The sequence below is a fragment of the Manis javanica genome, chromosome Y, assembly GCF_040802235.1.
Source record: "Manis javanica isolate MJ-LG chromosome Y, MJ_LKY, whole genome shotgun sequence".
In the NCBI taxonomy this organism is placed as follows: Eukaryota; Metazoa; Chordata; class Mammalia; order Pholidota; family Manidae; genus Manis; species Manis javanica.
The window spans coordinates 4,548,179-4,571,292 of record NC_133175.1 but is presented as its reverse complement, the minus strand read 5'-3'; the positions used below and the strand labels follow the sequence as shown (position 1 = coordinate 4,571,292).

Below are 23,114 nucleotides of genomic sequence, written 5' to 3'. Positions count from 1 at the left end.
GAAAAAGGCAACAGATCATCAAAAGTAGATGGCTAGTCCTTTCTGGCAAAACCATCACTGCCTGACACAGTAAGACCCTAAATGAATCGGATGTATATTAGATATAGTATTTTTCCTGAGATCAGCTGAGAAATTACATTTGTTTCAGAATTTATCAAGCATCACTTAGATTGTTCCTTGGAGTCTGGGGTTCACAGTATCACAGGACATTGAGAAGAGTATCACTTTGTTGTAATGAAGGTGCTGGTTTCACTCTCTAAAACTTACCTGAAGTTTCCTGTTCTGCACTGGTAAATCTCACCTGTTCTCACCTTACCTATAATCTCTGATGGATCCCTCTTTTCATTTGGCTGGTGAGACCCTAGGAATTTCCTAATGCATACACTGCTGAAAATAGGTCTGAAAATTGGGCTGTGTAAATTTTTTCTTCCAAAAATATTCTTCAAAAGTTTACTACCATTCTCTTCATATATTACGTTTCTAGAATATTTGTTTAAGGTCACTTTCAAAATTGCTTTGGAAAGCCTGTATTCGGTATGCCATTACCCACCACTGCCATCATCAGCAGAAGTCCCCAGGAGTCCCCATTCTAGGCTCTAAGGCCTGCTCAGTGGTGGGAGGCCAAGGTACCACTGGTTGTATGGGCTGGAAATTTACCCATCTTCTAATAATGTAAGAGAAGTCCAAACTAAGCACTTCGCTGAAAGAATGTCATATTGACTTTAAGCAGTGTAGAGTTAAATGTGTCTGAGCCTTTACACCAGTGCATCTCACATGTTTACATACCTTAGAATCATCTGGAGAACTTGCTCAAACACAAATTCCTTCTCCCTGTACCCAGGAATTGTTTCGGTATATATGTGGTGGGCGACAGAAATTTGAGTTCCTGACAAGCTTCCAGAAAAATGGCATGCAGCTGGTCCAGGGACATTTTGAGTAGCATTGCCTTAGAAAATCTATTAAATTGTATAGACCTTCTCATGAGAGTAACACACATAAGAACATTAGTGTAAAATTTCCATAGATGCTGAGCCTTGGGTCTAAGTTACATGTATATTTTAATGTTTCTCTTTTTGATGTGACTATTGCCTTGCCCCTTGAATAATTTGCTATATCCAGGAGGACAATGTTTTTTTTTCCATATGAATAGATTCTCAAGATTACTAGCATTCCATGGAATTTAACTTACACCTAAAAGTAAAAAAAAATGTAGAGTAATCATCAGCAAATCAGCATTCTTTTTCAGTATTAATATTTAATTAGTAACTTTGTTGAAAATCAATTAATTTTTGTAGTGTCTATGACACCGCTGATCCACTAGGTCCAGATAAGGTCACTCCTCCTAATGTGGATGATGTTTCAAGCCTTTAGCCAGAGGCTCTATATGAAGTGTGCAATATATTCATATGTATGATACATAAAGGATATATACTATTGATCAATTTGCAACAGAGAAAAAGTGTAGTTTTCACTAATGGTAGAATTATGTAGTGGGACTGTATTCCACCTTCCCTAAACATCACATACTAAAATTCAATATGAGACCTGTCAATCCTGAATCTCATACAAGAGTTTTTGTTTTTAGAATTATTTTTAGGGTGATCCTTCAGCATGCAAGATGAAGATGCTATTATCATGATGGTCTAGTGTATCCAACTATTACAGTATTCTTTCAATCACAGCAGCTAATTATCCATGTCAGTAGTGATCATCCAGAGTCTAACTCCTTCCTAGAGTCTCCTCTGACATGCTACTGTACCAATTATCATTGCCATGAATAGAAGGTGGGCAGAAAAAGACAGTTAACCTAGGCATTTTCCCTCGTTGTTACAAGTGCTGTCTGGTGAGAGAGGAAATGGAAGCTAATGCGTATCTTGATGTTCAGGGATTACTGGCAGAGTTTCAAAAAAAATCCTTGTTTTCTCTGTCTTCATCACAAATATTGCAAATTAAAGGCTGCATATGTCCTTCAAAAATCCTGTACACTCCAATGAAGAAAAATAAAACCAGGCAACTAAGAAATGGATTAATGCCAAGTGGTATTTCAGAACGAGAGTTTGTTCTACACGCGTAGATGTCCCTACCTGTGGTGGCAGTAAGGGCAGTCTGACGTAAGAGAGCAGCATTTCCAGGTCTTGCTGCCTCCCCTGCACATCATAACCTACCCACTGCATGACAGCATTGACAATGGCTTCTTCATCAGGCACATCAATGTCATCAATGCACAGAAGATTGGACATCCCAATAGCTGGAAGCTTGGTTCTTTATTACCTTGATGAAGTGTTCCTAGAAAAGAAAGGTCTTCTACTGAAACCTTGTACTTTGGAAACTTCTTAACACAGTGAAAATATGAAAACATTTCACTTTGTTGAATTTCAGAAAAGGCCAGAGAGAGATACATATGCATTTATATTGCCTGTGACAGGAGGCATGGGCATGGGAAGGGTTGCTTGTGAGGCTGAAGAGGGATATTTACAGAATACAAGGAAAGACCGTAACTGTTTCATGGGCCACACAGTGAGCAGCTGAGTTCATTTTCTTTCCTAGCTGTTGTACGTGACAACAGCCTATGACTCCAGAACTGATGTTGAGTTGGTCTCTAGTCAAAAAACCTTAAGAGAAAGGCTGAAAAATGTCAAGTTGGGTACTATGTTGAAGGCCTGGGAGGGGTAGCTCTGGCTGTGCCTTTGAGGGGAGAACATGCTGAATTCCTTTGAGATGAGGGGAAGAAATTGATGAAAAACTTTTTCCTCTATGGGAAAACATGATCTTCTATTAACCAAGGCAAAGGTTTCTTTTATAACGGACAACAATCTCTAGATTCAGGGTAATCTAAAAGTTACTCCTGTGGAATTATTTTGGGGGGACAGTGGGACTCTCAAATATTATATCTCCATTCTTCCTTCTGTCACAGTGTTACCTTGTATTTTGTCAGGTCCAAATTTCAGGCAGCTGTGTTTCATTTTGTATTTCTCAAAATACAAGTCTATTTTTTTCTGATTTATAAGATCAAACATTTTCTGTGACAGCACAATTATCATTTCCAACATGTTTCTCAGTAAGAATCTCCTTTTCAATGCGATGAAATATACTTCTGCAGTAGACATAAACATGTCTAGTTGGCAATTTATGTTGCCCACTAAATAGATATTCTGGAAGAAGCCAAAGATAGTCTCTGAATAACTGGAGGGTCTGGGTAAATCAAGACAATCAGCTCCACTCTGAGTTTGTCACTGTGCAACTGAGTTCACCTAATAGAAAAATATTTCAAGTTTGACATACCCGTTAGGAAGCTCTGATACCATTAAATCTGAGGTAACTTGCTTGTTTAGACCAAGAGCCCTTTTGTGACTGAAGCAAACAATTGACAAAGACATGATGATCTTACTGTAGCAGATGTCCCCAGAGGAAAACCCTCTCACCTATAGCAAAAGAATAGAACTGTTCCTAAAAACTCACCGTACATCACATTTGTACAGAACTGCACAATATACAGGTTTCTCTCATGAACACTGTCATCAGCAGTGGGATTTTGAGGAAGGTGGAAATCTGAGGAGAAAAAAGGCTGTGTGAACTCTTTCATCTCCTGTGTAGTGAACAGCAGGTATGGATTCAGACCTAAGCCCTCAGGTCTACTTCATTTTGTCTGATACTGAAATTGCTTTTCATAAGTGACATAATTTTTGTGAAAGGGTTAAAAAAAGATAAAGCACTGCAAACCTTGTGGTTGTAAATTACTGGTACTATATGTACACACTGAATAGTATAGTGGTGATACTATAGAAGACTCCATACTTCCTTTTCATTTGTAACCACTCTCTAATGTAATAAAAGAAAAAATGAAAGTAAATGAGATTGTGGGAGGGAGGGAGAGGAGAAAGGAAGGGAGGTGGCCAATATAGATTGTAGTACAGTCTATCCGATTGGTTCATGCATTAGAGAAAGCTAAGAAATAATTACAATGCTTTACATGAAGGGTCATATTTAGATATAACCATAAATTAGAATTTTTGATAGAATTGATTGTGGCTTCAGAGATCCTGCCTAATGAGATGGTTGAAAATTGTTTGGCAATACAGTGAATTAACCTAAATAAAACATAGTCATGAGTTGGTCTAAAATATCTATATATGGTACTGCCACACCCAGTACTATAGAGAAATATTTAGGGAGTCATGATTAATTTAAATTGCCTTATACTAGAATTATTTTGCTCCTAATTTCAAGCTAAACCCTCTCCTCCATGCCCCTTCCCAAGAGTCTTCTTTGGTATCTCTGGTTTCATATTCCTCTTTTCAAACTGACACTTAGACACTGTGGTAAAAGTTATAAAATGAATATAGCACACTTGGCTCAAGGTTTCACTGATGCTGGCTACTGCTTATATGATAATGATGCTAAATTTTATGTCCCACCTTGAGCCGTGGAGTGTCCAGACATTTGGCAAAATACTATTTTGAGTGTGTCTGTGAGGTTGTTTCTGGATAAAGCTCTCTCACATTCAGGAGGGCAATCTGGTTACTCACTACACAAATCAAGTGACTTTAATTAATTCTTGGGGTTTAACCCTTTGCTAAGACATTAAACATTTGCATTTTATACTATCAATAGTATATCACAAAAGAATTATTAAAGCAAGAACTATACTTATTTTACTAAAATAACTAGACAACAGAGATTTTTATTGGATTGAATGTGGTGGTGTGGGAGGTGAGACAGAGAACTCCTCGTAAAACCACATATATTATAAAAATACAGTTTAACAGAAGTAATATTGAAAGAGCAAAAGGAGAGAAGGCTGCACCAGAATGCATACACCTGGAGAAAAGTGTAGACCTCATGGACGAGGGTAATGTACCAAAGCTGTGATGTGGTGGGGCCCAAGCCCTTCCCATACACCAGGTCACAGGTGGGAGGAATACAGAGTGGGAGTTAGTAGAGGCCTGGGAATGCTCAACACCTAGCCCTGCGGACATGCTCTGGGATCATGAAACTACATTGCATGGTGCCCTGGTGATTTACTGAGTTCGGAAAGCAAAGACAGGTGAAATACCTGGAGAGATGGAGATTCCAGCTGCTTGTGGAAAACGGATTCATATGTGGTGGATGTAGGTGGGTAGTCTGAGAGACTTCGTAAAAGCAACAGGGCTTCTAAACGGGCAAGGATTGCAAAGAGCTTAATGCTCAGGAGGAAGAATATGTAGACAATTGTCCAGCTGCAATCTGTGAAGCAGGGTGGGAGCTTAAATGGTTTTCAGGCGCTCCAACCACCTAGCTGGCTGTGAAGATACAAGACCCACCACCAGGACATGCAGCGTGTTGTCTTCCTCCTGGCTAGCCTACACCTGACTCAGGCTTGCAAACTACCAACCCCTGCCATGGATTCAGGCCAGCTAGAAGGAAGCCCCACCTACAGCAGCTACAAACACAAAGCACAGAGGATGACACCTGTGTGCTCGGCCCACTGGTTAAGGATGTGTAGACAGGCAGAGCAACCATGGAGCAGGAAAAGCTCTTTCCTCTCCCCAGGCACAAACACCTCTACTCTGTGACCCCTGACATTGCACCAGGGACTGAGTAGCTCTGGAGAGTGGGGTTTCTGGGCACTTGAGGGCAACACAAATTATGAAATGTCAAAGGAACCTGTTTCAAAACAAAATTATGAATAAACCTGAGAAAGACTCAAATGAAATTAACTTTACGAATCTTCCTGAAAGAGATTTCAAAATAAAAATCATTAACATGCTCATGGAGGTACAGAAAAAATATTCAAGGACACAGGAACGAATTTAGGACAGAGATCCAAACTTTGAAGAACACAATGTAGGGTATTAAAAGCAGAATAGACATGGTGGAGGAGACAATATACGAGACAGAAATGAGAGAAGAGGAATACAAAGAAGCTGAGGCACAGAAAGGAAAAAGGATCTCAAAGAATGAAAGAAAACAGAACTATGTGACCAATCCAAACAGAATAATATTTGTATTATATGGGTATCAGAACAAGAGAGAGAAAGAAGAGATAGAAAGTGTCTTTGAGGAAGTAATTGTGGAAAACTTCCTCAATCTGGGGAAGGAGATAGTCTCTCCGGCCATGGAGGTCCACAGATCTCCCAAAACAAGGGACCCAAGGAAGATAACACCAAGACATATAATAATTAAAATGGCAAAGATCAAGGATAAGAAATGACAATTAAAAGCAGCCAAAGAAAGAAATCAGATCACATACAAAGTAAAATCCATCAGGATATCGTAAGACTTCTCAACAGAAAACTTACAGGACAGAAGGGAGTGACATGGTATATTTAATGCAATGAGGAGGAAGGGACTCAAACCAAGAATGCTTTTTCCAGCAAGATTATCATTTAAATTTGAAGAAGGGATTAAATCATTTCCAGATAAGCAAAAGGGGAAAGAATTTAACTCCCACAAACCATTTCTACAGTGTATTTTGGAGGAACTGCTATATGGAAGTGTTCCTAAGGTTTAATACCTGTCACCAGAGGTAAAGAAAGGAATAGACAAAGAGAACAGCATATGATACCTAATATATAAAGAATGGCACAGGGAGAAAAGGAGGGGAAAAAAGAACATTTATATCACTTTTGTAATAGCATACTAAGTGAGTTAAGTTATTCTCTTAGATAGTACGGAAGTTACCCTTGAACCTTGGCAACCATGGATCTAAAGTCTTCAATGGCAATGAGTACATACTTCTCGGCAATCACTCTAAATGTAAATGTTCTGAATGCACCAATGAAAAGACATAAAGTAACTGAAAGGATAAAAAAATAACAAGACCCAAGAATACGCTGCCTAGAAGAGACCCACTTCAAACAGAAAGATATACAAAGATTAAAAGTGAAGGGATGGAAAAAGATATTTCACGCAACTAATGCTGAGAAAAAAGCAGGTGCTGCAGTACTTGTATAAGACAAAAAAATACTTCAAAGCAAAGAAAGTAACAAGAGACAAAGGACATTTCATAATGATAAAGGGGTCAGTCCAGCAAAAGGCTATAACCATTATACATATCTATGCACTCAATACAGGAGCACCTACCTATGTGAAACAAATACCAACAGAATTAAGAGGGGAAAGAAAATGCAATGCATTTATTCTAGCAGACTTCAACACTCCACTCACTCTGAATTCAGACAGACCAACCAGACAGAAAATAAGTAAGGAGAGAGAGGCATAGAACAACACATTAGAACTGAAGAAAATACCAGACATCTATAGAAATCTACACCCAAAAGCAGCAGGATGCATATTCTCCTAAAGTACCCATGGAACATTTTTAAGAATAGATCATATACGTGGCCACAGAAAGAGCCTCAGTAAATTTAAAAAGATTGAAATTGTACCAATAAACTTCACAGATCACAAGGGTATAAAACTAAAGATTCTTCCAAGGGTAGAAAACAAAAAGGCTCACAAACACAGGGAGGCTTAACAACATGCTCTTAAATAATCAATGGATCAATGACCAAATTAAAACAGAGATCAAGCAATATATGGAGACGAATGAAAACAACAGCATAACCCCAACCTCTGCGGGATGCAGCAAAGGACATTCTAAGAGGGAACTATAAAGCAATCCAGGGCTATTTCAAGAAGGAAGAACAATCTCAAATGAATAGTTTAAATTCACAATTATTGAAACTGCAAAAATAAGAATAAATGAACAACAAATTCAAAAGAAGGAGGGGCATAGTAAAGATCAGAGAAGAAATAAATCAGATTTAGAAGAATAAAACAATAGAAAAAAATTAATGAACCCAGGAGCTGGTTCTCTGAGAAAATAAACAAAATCATGAACCCCTAGGTAGACTTATTAAGAGAAAAAGAGAATCTGCACACATAAACAGAATCAGAAATGAGAAACAAAAAATCATGATGGACACGAGAGAAATACAAAGAATTATTAGAGAATACATTGACAATCCAAATGAAAACGAACTGGATAACCGAGAGTAAATGGACAACTTTGTAGGAAAACACAACCTTCCAAGACTGACCCAGGAAGAAAGAGAAAATCTAAACAGACAGATTACCAGTAATTAAATGGAATCTTTAAATAATAACTACACAAGAACAAAATGCCTGGACCTGACAGATTCACTGCTGAAATTTATCAGACATTTAGAGAACCCACAATATCCATTCTCCCTAAAGTTTTCCAAAAAACAGAAGAGGAGGGAATACTTCCCAATTCATTCTATGAAGATGGCATCACTGTAAAATCAAGACCATGCAAACACACCACAAACCAAGAACACTACAGACCTATATCCTTCATGAACACAGATGCAAAAATATTCAACAAAATATTAGTGAACCAAATTAAAAAATACACCGTGATCAAGTGAGCTTCATCCCAGGGGTGCAAAGTAGGTATAACGTTCGAAAGTCCACCACATCAACAAAAAGGACAAAAACTACATGATCAACTGCATAGATGCTGAAAAATCTTTTGATAAAATTCAACATTCATTCATTGTAAAAACTCTAAAAAATGGGTATACAGAGCAACAACCACAACATAATCAAGGCCGTATATGACAAACCTACAGCCAACATCATACTGAACACTGAGAAGCTGAAAATTTTTCCTCTAGGATAAGGAACAAGACAAGGATGCCCACTCTCCCCACCTCTACTCAACATAGCACTGGAGGTCATAGCCATGTCAATCAGAAAACACAAAGAAACAAAAGGCATCCATATTGGTAAGTAAGAAGGCAAACTGTCCCTGTCTGCAGAAGAGATGACATTGTGCATAAAAATCTCTAAAGAATTAACTCCATAACTACCAGAACTAATATCTGAATTCAGCACACTTTCAAGACACAAAATTAATACACTAATGATGAACTATCAGAGAGAGAAATCACGAAAACAATTCCATTCACTATTGCATCAAAAAGAATAAAACACCTAGGAATAAACCTAAACAAGAAAGTGAAAGACCTACACCCTGAAAGCTACCAGACACTTCTAAGAGAAATTAAAGAGGACACTAATAAATGGAAATTCATTCCATGCTCATGGGTAGGAAGAATTAATGTTGTTAAAAATGGCATTCTACCTAAAGCAATCTATAGATCCAATGCAATCCCTATCAAAATACCAACAGCATTCTTCAATGAACTGGAACAAATAATTCTAAAAGTCATACGGAACAACAAAAGACCCCAAAGAGCCAAAGCTATCCTGAGAAGGAAGAATAATGCAGGGGGATTTTGCTTCCCAACTTCAAGGTCACGGTATTCAGTACAATCTCGTACTGATACAAGAACAGACCCATAGATAAGTTGAACAAAACAGAGAGTTCAGATATTAACCCAAGCATACATGGTCAATTTAAACATGAAACAGGAGCCAAGGCTACACAATTGGGAAATGACAGCCTCTTCCACAGCTGGTGTTGGCAAAACTGGACAGCTACATGTAAGAGAATGAAACTGGATTCCTGTCTAACCCCATACACAAAAGTAAATTCGAAATGGATCAAAGACCTGAATGTAATTTATGAAACCATAAAACTCCTAGAAGAAAATAAAGGCAAAACACTCTTGAATATAAACAGGAGCAACTTCTTCATGAGCATAGCTACAGAGGCAAGCTAAAAAGAAGCAAAAATGAATAATTGGAACTATAACTAAAAAGCTTCTGTACAGCAAATAACACAATCAGTAGAATGAAATGGCATCCTACTGTATGAAAGAATATATTCAAAAATGACATATCCGATGAAGGTTTGACATCCAAAAGATACACAAAGAGCTCATGCACCTAAATAAACAAAAATCAAATAACCCACTTAAAAAATGCGCACAGCATCTGAACAGACATTGTCCAAAGAAGAAATTCAAATGGCCAACATGCTCATGGAAAGATACTCCACACAACAAATCACCAGAGAAATGTAAAATAAAACCTCCATGAGATATCATCTCACAACAGTTAGGATGGCCACCTTTCAGAAGACAAACAACAACAGATGTTGGCAAGGATGTGGAGAAAGGGGAACTCTCCTACACTGCTGATAGGAATATAAATTATTTAAACCATCATGGAAAGCAGTATAGAGGTTCTTCAAAAGCTAAAAATGGAAGTACCATTTGATCCAGGAATTCTTCTCCTAGGAATTTATCCTAAGAATGCAAGATACCAGTTTTAAAAAGACATATGCACCCCTATGTTTATTGCTGCACTATTTACAACAGCAAAGAAATGGAAGCAACCGAGGTGCTCATCAGTAGAAGAATGGATAAACAAGATGTGGAACATACACACAATGGAATATTACTCAGCCGTAAGGAGAAAACAAATCCTACCATTTACAACAACATGGATGCAGCTGGAGGGTATTATGCTCAGTGAAATAAGCCAGGCGAAGAAAGACAAGCACCGAATGATTTCACTCATCTGCAGAGTATAAGAACAAAGAAAAAACAGAAGGAACAAAACAGCAGCAGAAGCACAGAACCCAAGAATGGACTAACAGTTAACAAAGGGAAAGGGACTAGGGAGAATGGGTGGGAAGAGAAGGATGAGGGGAAAATGGGGCGTATTATGATTAGCACACGTAATGCAGAGGGAGGCACAGGGAAGGCAGTATAGCAACCACAATGTTGTTCATGTAAGTGTATATTAATAACAAAAAAAAGAAGGGGGATTTAAGGAAACCACAGTGTTGTTTCGATGCACATCCTGCACTAACACTCAGTTTCATTCATACACTATGAAAAGGAAGACAAGTTCACTTTGAGCAACAAAAATAATTCAAGCAGTTTATCAAAATTTGTTTTGTCTGCAATAGTAAGATACAAGTCTAGAAACTGTTAATACTTAGTTCAAGAATTTAGGCAATTTAACAGGGAAGTTTTCATGTTTTGTTTTTGTGTAGGATTAACCTTTGAATTATATAACTGGTGTTACTGTAGATTATATGGCATCTGTATTTAGGATACAGGAATATAAATAGCATAATTTAAAAACATGTCAAAAATGCCAGTCCAGTGTAATATGTCTCTCTACATTTCAGGAATATGTTTGAAACTTCCAAATTCTGAACAATAACCAGGGCTGGGAAGAAGAAAGAAGGTTTAGATGAAATTTTTTGAGAATTCAAATACTAGAAATTTAAACATTTTAAGGTTTTCATAAAAACTCTAGAAAATATTCTTTATTTAAATGCACCTCAAACATAAATCTGTAATGTTAAATTTATTTGTTTCTGTTTATGTGTGATTTTCTATTGTTTTCTTTATGTACTTGCCTTTTATTTTTGAATTTTAGATAACTAGCAGTGTTCTTATCTTGAAATATTTATCTTTGACTGGCTTTCACAGAAAGATCCATCTCGTGTTGTTTCCTGCTTCACAAGTTAAAACATTCGTTTCTACTTTCCTACGTATCAGGGAAATACTAGCACTAATGGTAATTTAATGTCTTTCATCCACTTTTTCTTGCCTCCCTACAGAAATCTGTATTTCATGTCACTGACATCTGAATAAACATAGCCTTATCCCATGCAAATTTCAAAGAATTAACACATAGAAATATCCAATTATTACAATTATATTAATAGTATTGAAAAAGATCGTAAGTTAGTTAAGTTAAAGGATTGAACTCAAAACTGTTTTTAACAAAAATACTTGTTTTCACTAGGATATAAGAAGCCTGTTCAATAGAACTGGCTCATTTACTAATTTTGATAGTTCTCAAGTTATTCCAGTGAATGTTGGTCCATTAATAATTGTTTTTCCTTATTGAACATTTAACTTTCATTAGCAATCAAAATTTGTGTGATTTTGTATACTAAAGTTCTAATAGTGTGAAAACATAAGGGAAACCTTATTTTCCTAATACTGTGGATTGTACTTGAAGTATGTACTTGTTTGGCAGAATTTTTGGCAGATTTTCCATTTCTCCAGGCTTTGACATTAAATTTAACCTTTTTAATTTCAAAATGAGAAACATGTTTGAGTACAGCTCAATCAAATACTTCTATATGCTATTCATTAGGTGCAGGTCATATGCAAATTATGTTTATATTGCTTTTTCATTTTATCCAAAATAATAATCTTTACTTTAGAAAGGTTTTAGAAATATACACATATAAATTCATACATGTACAAATACACACTCACATCTATATATATGTAAACATATACACACACACATGTATATCAGTAAACAAATCAATAAGTTAGGTATTGTATTATACAAGTCAATTTGAAGCAGTTGGTTTTACCACTGTGTACTTATGGGCCACTCTCAGGAGCCCTGTGCAGCCCAGGGCATCTCCAATTGACAGAATCCCTAAGCAGTTTGAAGTATGGAGCTGCTTTATAAGAAAAGTGAGCAGACTTTAATGACTTGAGTCACCTTTAGAGAAGAAGCTGCACCCAGCAAATTTTCAATATAATATCTTCTTTCAATAGCAGAGAACCACGATATTTTGAAAAATAATGATTATAAGTCCCATGAAATAAGGCACAAATATGCTAACTAGAAATTTTTCAATTCTCTCATTAGGAGGGCTGTCTTTTCTAATGTAGAACAACCATACAGGAAATAGCTTTTTAGGCCAACATCTGCAAGGGAATGCATGTAAACATTAATAAGATGGCCGGAAGAAGCCACACTAGATTATCAAAAATAAATAGCAAATGAACAGTGAATACTGTCATTACAAAGAGCAAATTGATATTCTTTACCATCTTAAACCTGCATCTACACCTTATTTTACAATAGTTTATAACATGACTCGCAGAGCATTATATCATATTATAAAAGGATCATACAGTTGATGAAAGGTGTAGTTGTCATTTGTGTGGAAAAACATCTTAGTAAATAAGAGCATGGAGGTTACATGTCTGTTTTTTAAAGTCTTTCTTCATTAGCTGGTAAGGACGACTCTTGTTAATATTTTGCCTGCAACTGACGCCTGGGCTGCCTCAAAAGAAAGAAAACATGCCCAGAGTCTACAAATAAACAATTCTTTATATGGTTACTTTCGTAGGTATACAAAGCATGCCTTGTTTAATAACATATGTAAAGACTATATGTAAGAATTTTAAAAAATGAGAGCAGAGCTATTTAAGCTATTTCTTTTGTAGTGATGTTCTGCAAAAAATGCATATTTATTTTTATAATAAGCAGCTATTTAAGCCATTTCCTGTGTATTCACATGCTGTATTATTTTTGGAGCAAGCACTATTGAATTATTGCAAAGATTATGTTATTTTGATAAGTTATGTTTCTGTTGCTTTGGCTAAGCAATGTAGGTACGTTACAAAGCATGATATTTCACATGGATTATATAAATTATAAACCCTTCCTTTATAAGATTCCCTTTAAAATGTCTTCACATAGATTCTGTATGGTTGCATAACCATAAAGAAAAGAGTAACACGTACTGCAAGATGATCTATATTTAGTTCAACCTCTAAAAATAAGTTACTAGACAAATCTGTTCCATCATCACACTTTTCTGTGTTGTTTTTCTCCTGGGTTTTGAAGAGAGAGCCCTGCCCATATTTCATGAGACCCAGAGAAGTATGAACTATTCTTAAGATTCAGATCTGAAGACTCACCTGCTATAGACATTGAAACTTGGCCTAGTTACTAAGAATATTTATTGCTTAGTGGATGAAACCATAAAACTCCTATAAGAAAATAGCAAAAAAGTTCCTTAACCTTAGAATGATTTTCTGAGTAAGCTACCAAAATACAGCCAACCAAAGCTAAAACATACAAGTGAGGCAACATTAAACTAAAGAGCTTTTTAACACCACTGGAAATAAAAATAAATTGAAAAGAAGACCTATAAATGAGAAAAATATTTGCAGCTTAATATTCAAAATGTGTTAAGGACTAATACAAGTCAGTAGCACAAAATAAAATAATTAATTAAAAAATGGACAAAGAACCTGAATGGACATTTTCTAAAAAAGACATAGAAATGAACCAATAGGTACTTGAAAACGTGCAGGACATCACTAATCATCAGGGAAATGCAAGTCAAAACCATGAGGTGTTCTCTCACACCACTTAGGATGGCTATTATCAAAACGAGAAGAGATAAACAATGTTGGTGAAGCTTTGGAGAAAAGGGAACCGTTGAACTGAAAGTGGGAATGTAAAGTGGCATAAACATTATGGAACACAGTAGGGAGGTTCCTTAATAAAATTTGAAACAGAACTATGACATGGTCCAGCAATCCCACTCCTGGGTATATATCCAAAGGAAATGAGATCAGGCTCTTGAGATATTTTCACTGCATGTTAACTGCAGCGTTACTCACAATAGCCAAGATATGGAAACTAAATGCCCTTTGACTGACGAACGGATGAAGAAACTGGTGTGTATATGTGTGTATGTATATGTGTGTGTGTATATATATATATACATATGTGTGTGTGTGTGTACATGAACACACACAATGTTACATTAGTCAGTCCCGAAAAAGTTGGAAATCTCCGCATTTGTGACAACATGGATGAACCTGGAGAGCATTGTTAGGTGAAGGAAGCCAGAAACTGAAAGACAGATAATATAGGATATCACTTGTATGTGGAATTTAAAAAAAAGAGTGCCGATTTCATAGAAACACATAGATCGGTAGTTGCCAGAAGCTGGAAGGGGAAATGAAGAAATACATGTCAAAGGGTACAAACTCCGGTACAAGAATAAGTTGTGAGGATCTACTGTATAGCGGGATGTCTACAGATAATAACGTGCTATTGGTTATTGTATTCTTTGAAGTTGTTTCAGAGTATAGCTTAGCGTTCTCACCATGGAAATGAGTTAACTCTTTGCTGTTCACTACTTTTCATGATTTTCGTAAGGATTCCATAATGTATATGCATATCAAATCACTACATTGTACACTTTTAAGTATGCACAATTTTGTCAAACATTCCTCAATAAAACTGGCATGAGTGAATTAATAAAGAAATACTGTCAGCCCTAAACTCATCTTTGTTACCTTTGTTCTACAGTTTGGATAAATATGATTATTTCCAAGCAGGAGACTGACTAAAAACCTAATGTACAATTGGTATATCCCACTTTCCCTGTCATTTCTACAAATGAGAATGTACCAACACCATGAGAGGACATATTCTTGAATCTTTGTGTTAAAATAGTTTTATTTTCTCACAGTCAAAAATTTTTATTGCATATTATTTACTTATTTCTCTTTTATACTGCTGATTTTAAATCCTGGTTCTTCCCTTTACTACCATAGGTTACTTAACTAGTCTATCCTTCAGTTTTCTCACTGGTAGAGTAGGAATAATAGGACTGTGGGTTATATAATGCAGGGTTATTGTGAGAACTGAATCAGTTAATCATACCAAGCACTTACCTGTGTAAGCATATCGAACCTAGGAATTAAGTACATTAGGATTGATTCCTTCCATCTTGACCTCTTCTTGTCTGGCATCACACACATTGCCAGGAGACATCACAGCAAGAAAATCTGACATTGCACTGAGAAGCAACCTGGAAATAGAAATATTTCATAGGAACATAAATTAGTCCATAATTTCTTTGAAAAGCATGAAATACAGACAGCAAGCTTGTAACACTGGTAATTCTGTTTTATGCATAAATCTTTCACATTTCATTAAAGTGTTATGAAATTAGAAAGGTAAAATGAGTGGATTTTCTTTTAGAGGGTTGATGCTGTTTTTCTTCATCAATTTCTCCCTGGCTTGATCTTCTAAGTATCACACAAGGCGATGGAGCAAATATGCTACTGCTTTTTCAATACAGGAAGATAAACGTCTGTTTTCCTTAGTGTTCCAATTTGTAATCAGTGGACTGATTTTTGTTTATTCATACTTGGCTATACTCACCAAATGTTCTATCTGCATACGGATACTTACCGATGGGCTGGGATTCGCATGTTTCCAGCAATGAGTATCACATCACACAGTTGTTTCTATTTCAGGTAGTTCTCTATTTTATGGAGAGTTTTCTCTGCATGGTTTACAGCAATGAACTCCTCCTCAGCTCTGGTGACATTCACTTGTTCAGGATGTCGTGGATCTAATCTAGAAGGGGTGAGAGTGAGAGTATGTGAGTGCAAATGTCTGTGGAAATTTAGACACATCAACTACAAGAAATACATTGTATTAAAGTAAAACTGAAATTTGCCCTTCGATTTAAAAAAATTCACTGTGATTACTACCTAACCTTCCATCTAAGTGATATGTCATCATTAGTATTTATACCTGGAGTGGACCCATAAAGAGGTATGGTTCAGCTGCAGGGTTACTGGTAACTGCCATATGAACAAACATAAACCTCAAAATACCAGTATTTCTTTGATTTTTATTGGTATCACAGCTTTGCCATTAGGCATGAAATTGTAGGCATGATTTAAAATATTTTTCAAGTTTGAAAGGTATCAAAGTACTCATAACATATGAGCAGTATTTCTTGAAGAATCTTAAGCCTGAGAGTTTGGTTACACTACACATGTCAATCCCATTAAAAAATATACAACTTCCATCTTTTATATCTTTTTCAGCTTTAATGGGATATAATTTACATATAACACTGAATAATTTAAGGTGTACAATATGATTTGACAATGTATATATAGTAAATTGTTACAATACGTTTAGTTAGAACACCCATCACTTCACATAGTTTCTATCTTTTGTGCGGTAGGAACATGTAAGATATACTCTGTCAGCAATTTTCACCTGTCCAATACAGTATTTTTAAGTATAGTTACCATGCTGTACATTAGATCCCCAAAATTACTCATCTTCTAACTGGAAATTGTACCCTTTGACTATTTAGGCAAACCTGGTAATTATTGAATTTACAATAAGGAAGCTCTTCTTATGTCCTGTCAACATCACACAACAGCAGAACTTAAATACTAACACAAGCACACAGAGGCCTACAATCCGTAGAAACTTAAAAATTTGGTGGTTGGAGGAATACACTTAAAAATACTTTGATTATTACCTTTCTTCCAGGCATCATTTTCCATCCACCCAGTTAAGATTAATTTTAAGTTCACCCACCCCCAATTCACACTGTGTTTTTTTAAAATACAATTGGTGAGGGTGACATTTACTCTTTATTTTGTTCAAATAAATGATTCATCTCTGAATCTTCTTTGGGACTTTAAATTACTCTACTATATGAATCATCAGGATGAATGACCAGATCTGGCGCTTGTTGCTTCTATCTTTATAAATATGATATCTTATTGATAAATAACCCTTTTATTAGTGTAACCTCTTTTTTTTTGTAATGGTTTTTTACTTATTCTATTTTTGTTTGAGATAATATAGCTACTCAGGCTCTTTTTTGGTTGCTATTTACATGAAATACATATTGCATCCTTGACTTTTCTTAATCTGTAGTGAATTTCTTTTTGATAGCATAAAAGAATCTATTGAATAGCCTTTTTAAATATCTGTTATGCCAATCCATGTATTTGATGAGGAAGCTTAATCCATTGATATTTAAGGTACTTACTGACAGAGAAGTTCTTAGAACTGCCATTATGTTCTTTGTTTCGTGTATCTGTTATAATAACTTTCTGGTCCTCATTCACTCCATTACTGCCTTTGTTTCTTGTTTATTTTATTGTTTTTAGTAAAATGTTTTGATTCTTTCCCCATTTCCATTTGTGGTATTTTATAGGTGTTTTTCTCATGGTTAACATGGAGATTACATATGAAATTTTAAAGTGATAACAATCTTGTAATCTGATAGCATGATATGAATACCCTTAAAATCGCCTGCTACAGAATGAGCCTATTTTCATGTGTTTTGGAAAGGAACTATCCCTTGGCATCACAGACTGGAAAGCATTTAGGTTTCAGTCAACTCACTTATTGTAATCTTTACTCTGCTCACGTAATAGTTTGATTGATAATGAGTCAATCAAACATCGAATGTCTAATTATCTGAGATATCCTCACATATAGTCCACCACGTATTGGAATGGGCATATTCTAAAGGAAGAATATGTTTTGTGAAGTTCTGGCCAGGAAATAATTTTATTCTATGAATGTTCTTCAGCCTAATTTAAGGATACAAAAGTATCTTCAATTTCATCTTGTTACATAAGGAATGAAGTTAGATTTTTATTTGACATCCTTTTCCTTTCCTAATGTGAGCATTTATAACTGGAAATTATCTTCTTAGCCCTGCTTTTGCTGTATCTAGTATGTTTTGGTATGCTGAGACTTCATATTCACTGACTCAAGATATTTTCTAATTATACCTGCAATTTCATCTATGCCCTATTAATGGTTAAGCATGCCTTGTAACTTCCACATATTTGGGGATTTTCTAATTTTCCTTCTATTAATTTCTATTTTCATGCCATTGTTATCAGAAAAGGTACTTTGCATCATTCAAATTTTAATGTATTCAGTTTTGCAGTCAAAGTATGATCTAATCTTGAGACCATTCCACGTGCACTTGAGAAAAATCTGTATTTTTCTATTTGGTGGGTTGTTCTCTGTATGTCTGTTAGGTCAATTAATGTATAGTGCCGCTGAAGTCCTCTATTACTTTATTGAAGTTATGTCTGATTATCCTTTGGCTATTTTGTATTGGGTTATCAATATTACTGTAGTTTCATCTAGTATTATTGTAGCTCGTCCAATTCTCCCTACAATTCTGTCAGTGTTTGTTTCATATATTTAGGAGATCTGGCGCTTGTTGCTTCTATCTTTATAAATATGATATCTTATTGATAAATAACCCTTTTATTAGTGTAACCTCTTTTTTTTGTAATGGTTTTTTACTTATTCTATTTTTGTTTGAGATAATATAGCTACTCAGGCTCTTTTTTGGTTGCTATTTACATGAAATACATATTGCATCCTTGACTTTTCTTAATCTGTAGTGAATTTCTTTTTGATAGCATAAAAGAATCTATTGAATAGCCTTTTTAAATATCTGTTATGCCAATCCATGTATTTGATCAGGAAGCTTAATCCATTGATATTTAAGGTACTTACTGACAGAGAAGTTCTTAGAACTGCCATTATGTTCTTTGTTTCGTGTATCTGTTATAATAACTTTCTGGTCCTCATTCACTCCATTACTGCCTTTGTTTCTTGTTTATTTTATTGTTTTTAGTAAAATGTTTTGATTCTTTCCCCATTTCCATTAGTGGTATTTTATAGGTGTTTTTCTCATGGTTAACATGGAGATTACATATGAAATTTTAAAGTGATAACAATCTTGTAATCTGATGCCATCTTAATTAACTTCAGGTACATAGAGAAACTGTTATGCTCCTCCCTTTTTGTTCTAGACACCACAAATTGCATTTTAATGTATTGCATACCCATAGATTTATAACTGCTTTTATGCTCTTGACTTTTAAATACTGTAGAAGAATAAAAGGTAGAGTTACGAACCAATTTTACAATACTGTTTTTTATATTTGTCATGCATCTTCCTTTGTCTGAGAACAGTGTATTTTTGTTAGGCTTTGAGCGACTGTCCAGCATCCTTTCATTTCAACTTGAAGGACTCCATTTAACATTTCTTGTTGGACAAATCTAGTGGTAATCAAGTGTTTCAGTGTTGTTTATCTGGAAATATCTTAATTTATCCCCCACTTTTGAAGGACAGTTTTGCCAGATACAGAATTTTTAGCTGATACATTTAAACTACTGAATGGAAAAATGTGATCATCCCAGTGCTTTCTGCCCTGCAAAGTTTCTGCTGCAGGGAACCACTGATTGATGAGTCCTTGTATTGATGAGTTACTTCTTTTTTGCTGCTTTCAAGATGTTCTGTCTTTTACTTTGATGGTTTGACTACAATGTGTCTTATCTGAGTCTCTGTGTTTATCTTACTTGGAGTCATTTAGCTCCTTGCATTTTAATCCTATATCTTTCCTCAACTTTGGGTAATTTGCTGCCTTTATTTCTTCAAAGAAGCTCTATGATGCTTGTACTCTCTCTTCTCTTTCTGGGATTTCAGTTATGCATATATTGTTTTGCTTGGTGAAGCCCGATAATTCTCTAAGGATATATTAATTGTTTTTCATTATTTTTCCTTTGCATGTCTCAGATTTGATAATTTCATAAAATCTGTTCACATATTCTTCTTTTTACTGGTTCAAGTCTGTTGTTGAAGACTTCTAGTGAACTTTTCAATTCAGACTTATATTTTTCAGCTCCAGAATTTTTGTTTGCCCTCTTTTATAATTTCTATCTCTTTGTTGATATTCTTATTTTGTTTATGTATTGTTTCCCTGATTTCCTTTAGTTCTTTTCTGTGCTTTTTCCTTTAGCTCTTTGAGGATATTTAAGATAGTTGTTAAAATTCTTGATCTAAAAAGTCTGAAACCTGTGGTTCTTCAGAGTGACTTTCTGGATGTTTATTTTGCTCCTTCTTCATGAGCCCTGTTTCCACATTTCTTTGTCTGCCTGGTAAACTCTTGGAAAAATTGGGAATTGGCAAAACAGGCACATTTCCAAATCTTTACATAATGGCATTGGGTGGGAGCTCTCTTTCATTAATAAGCCCAACATGAAGGTTTAAGGACGTCTCAGGTCTTTTCTGAGTATGCGATTTTTGTGGACTTGCACGTGTGTTTTTTTATCTGTGTCTTTCATGAACATGGCTGCTTATATATGTCTTAATTTCTCTAAGTCTCACCCCTGCCTCCTGAGGCCTTAGATATTCTATTTATTCCTTTCTTCATAATCTCTTACCCCCAGGTGTCTGTAGGTCTCTGCTGCCCCTGCAGTTTCATGTGCTATGGCATCTGCCACTCCCTTCTGTGTTTTCCAACCTCAGATCCAAACTATGCTGCCATTCTCATCTAAGTTCTGAGATAGGCAATTTTGAAATCAGTTTCTTAAAGATAGCCTCGAGACAGGTCAGAATATTTCAAACCAGTTCAACTCTTGTCCTTGTATCCTGAGGGGGGAATCAAAAAAGTAAGTTGCATTCTTCCAACTATGTCATGCCACCCAGGGAAGGGGCTGGTAGAAGAGCAACACTAAGGCTATGAAACTTCCTACTGATTTGAAAGTGAATTTTTCTTGATTGGACATTTGTTTGTTTCTGCATATCTTTGCCTTGTTTCCAGAGCTCCCATAAAGCTATTTCAACCAGTCTGTAATTATTTACTTGATGTTTGCAGTGGGGAACAAGACGCTGGAGCTCCTTATTCAACCATTGTGCTGTCATAACAGAAGCTTCTCTTGCGTGTGTTTTGTTTAATTGTAAAATGTTTGAGGCTCCTTTCGGTTTTTCTGAGTAGCAGTTTTTAAAACAGACATCAGAAAAATAAACCTTTGAGACTCCATTTTCTGTAAAACTATTTTGTAACTATTTTATTATGAGAAAGAATGGAAGGCTTTATCTTCAAGAAATCAGGGTGACTGTTAATTCTGTCAGCCTATATGGAAGGCTACTTGGCAGTATACATAAAAAAATTCTGTAAAGAATTTTTGGGGAGCCTCAGAGAAGCTTCCTAGTTCAAAGCTGAAACTCTGAATATGATTATATTAGACAGTGTACCTTTTACCACAGTAAAATATTGTAGAAGTACAGAATGGGGTAGAGCTAACAGAGAGTGTATAACAATATTTAGGAATTTCTGTTCTCTTAGAGTCTCAACTCTTTTTGACATTTTTTGTCAAAAGTTCATTCTATTTTTTAAGTGAGCCATGGAGGTTAAATGGAAACTCAGCACTCTAATGGTGTGCATAAGTTTTCAAAACTCATTATGGAAAGGATGATATTCTTATTGAGGGAATACAAACCTGCACCCAAAAAACTAATTTGTTTTGTTATTGGTACATAGTGATATTTGACCATCAGAGAAACATTGCTTTCTGAAATAAAGGGTACGATATTTTTGCTGAAATAACATTTTTGTACTGACTTTTTCTTTTCCTTGATCTATGTGCTTTACTTGGAAAATACAGGCACCCAGTAAATGACTGATGAATGTATTATATTATACATTTTAATGCTACTGCAGCTTGAACTTTACTAATGAGCCATGGAAATGGACAAAATGGACCTCATAAACAAATCACAAACTTAAAAGTTTCTTCTTGCTAACATAACTGTGGTACATATCGAAAGGCTTGCCATTATGCAGATATTTTGATTCCAGGTGGCATAGATTAAGCCAACACTATGAAACCTAGAATAGAGAATTTTCTCTTAAGAAATTATGTATCTGTCCTTTTGTGTAAAATAAATATTTTAATAAATCACAGGTTATCTTATTTTAAGCTATGCTGCTATAAATGACTGAAATTATTATTTGAAAGAAATATTATATATGGTTAATATGAAGCAAGAGTACACAATGTTTCCATTCAATCCAAAGCTTATGGCCATTGATGAACGTGAGATACGGACTGTGGGTGTAAGCAGAGTAGGCTGAGGGCCTCCAGATAAAAAGCACAGCAAGATAATTACAGACAGAACAATGTAACAATATGCCAAGATGTCCCTATCGAAAGTCTGTGTTAAGCATTACACACAGTCAGAGTCAACACTCGTTCTCTAGGGTAAAGATACCAGTCTAGGAATATAGACATATTCAGTCAGATCAGTTAAAGCTCAAAAGGCCAGGAGCAATTAGGCCTAGAATGTTTGAGTGTTCTGCACATAAAGAGAAATGTCTCAGCATAACCCATGACTTCACTGTTCCAATTTTGATCATGACACTGTAAAATTTACCTTAGCCTGCTAAAAGGCCCGGCATATTTTTAATTGTACATATGTGCTGCATTTCCTTCTCTGATCCTAATTATGTAATCTGTAACCTAGTAAAAAGATGAATTTAGTAAGCAAGTGCAACTATAAACAGCCCAAGAAGTTAAGAAGTAAGTTTCTTAACATGCTTTAGCAAACAGGCAACAACCCAGCCCGCCTTGGGAGAGGGCAAGCAGTCTTAACTGACATGCTCCCAGAGGAAAACTGCTATCCTGAGAAAGAGTAAGTGCAGATAATTTCTTCTGTTACTCATCAAAATTGACCATTCTGGGACCAGTCGGCACCCCTAGCCCTTTAACCCCATTCCTAAAAATCCTAAACCACACATAAAACCCCTACACAACAAGCC

General features: G+C 35.7%; 1 protein-coding gene across 11 annotated transcripts in view; it reads right to left on the bottom strand.

The window, feature by feature from the left end:
* The window catches only part of LOC140843074 (OTU domain-containing protein 4-like), a 115,488-nt gene that overhangs the window by 24,937 nt on the left and 67,437 nt on the right, over positions 1–23,114 (bottom strand). For 6 of the 11 annotated variants that reach the window (XR_012127619.1, XM_073228263.1, XM_073228256.1 and 3 more), the window contains exons 1-3: positions 15,910–17,177; positions 15,387–15,523; positions 2,085–2,286 (exon numbers count right to left, since the gene is read on the bottom strand). Coding sequence is in view for 10 of the 11 variants with exons in the window: in XM_073228263.1 (XP_073084364.1) it covers positions 2,085–2,240 (156 nt within the window). In the remaining variant the exon portion in view is untranslated. Of the gene's footprint in view, positions 1–2,084; positions 2,287–3,459; positions 3,550–15,386; positions 15,524–15,909; positions 17,178–23,114 lie in introns of those variants that run through there. The other 5 variants (XM_073228258.1, XM_073228257.1, XM_073228264.1 and 2 more) reach the window with 2 other exon arrangements.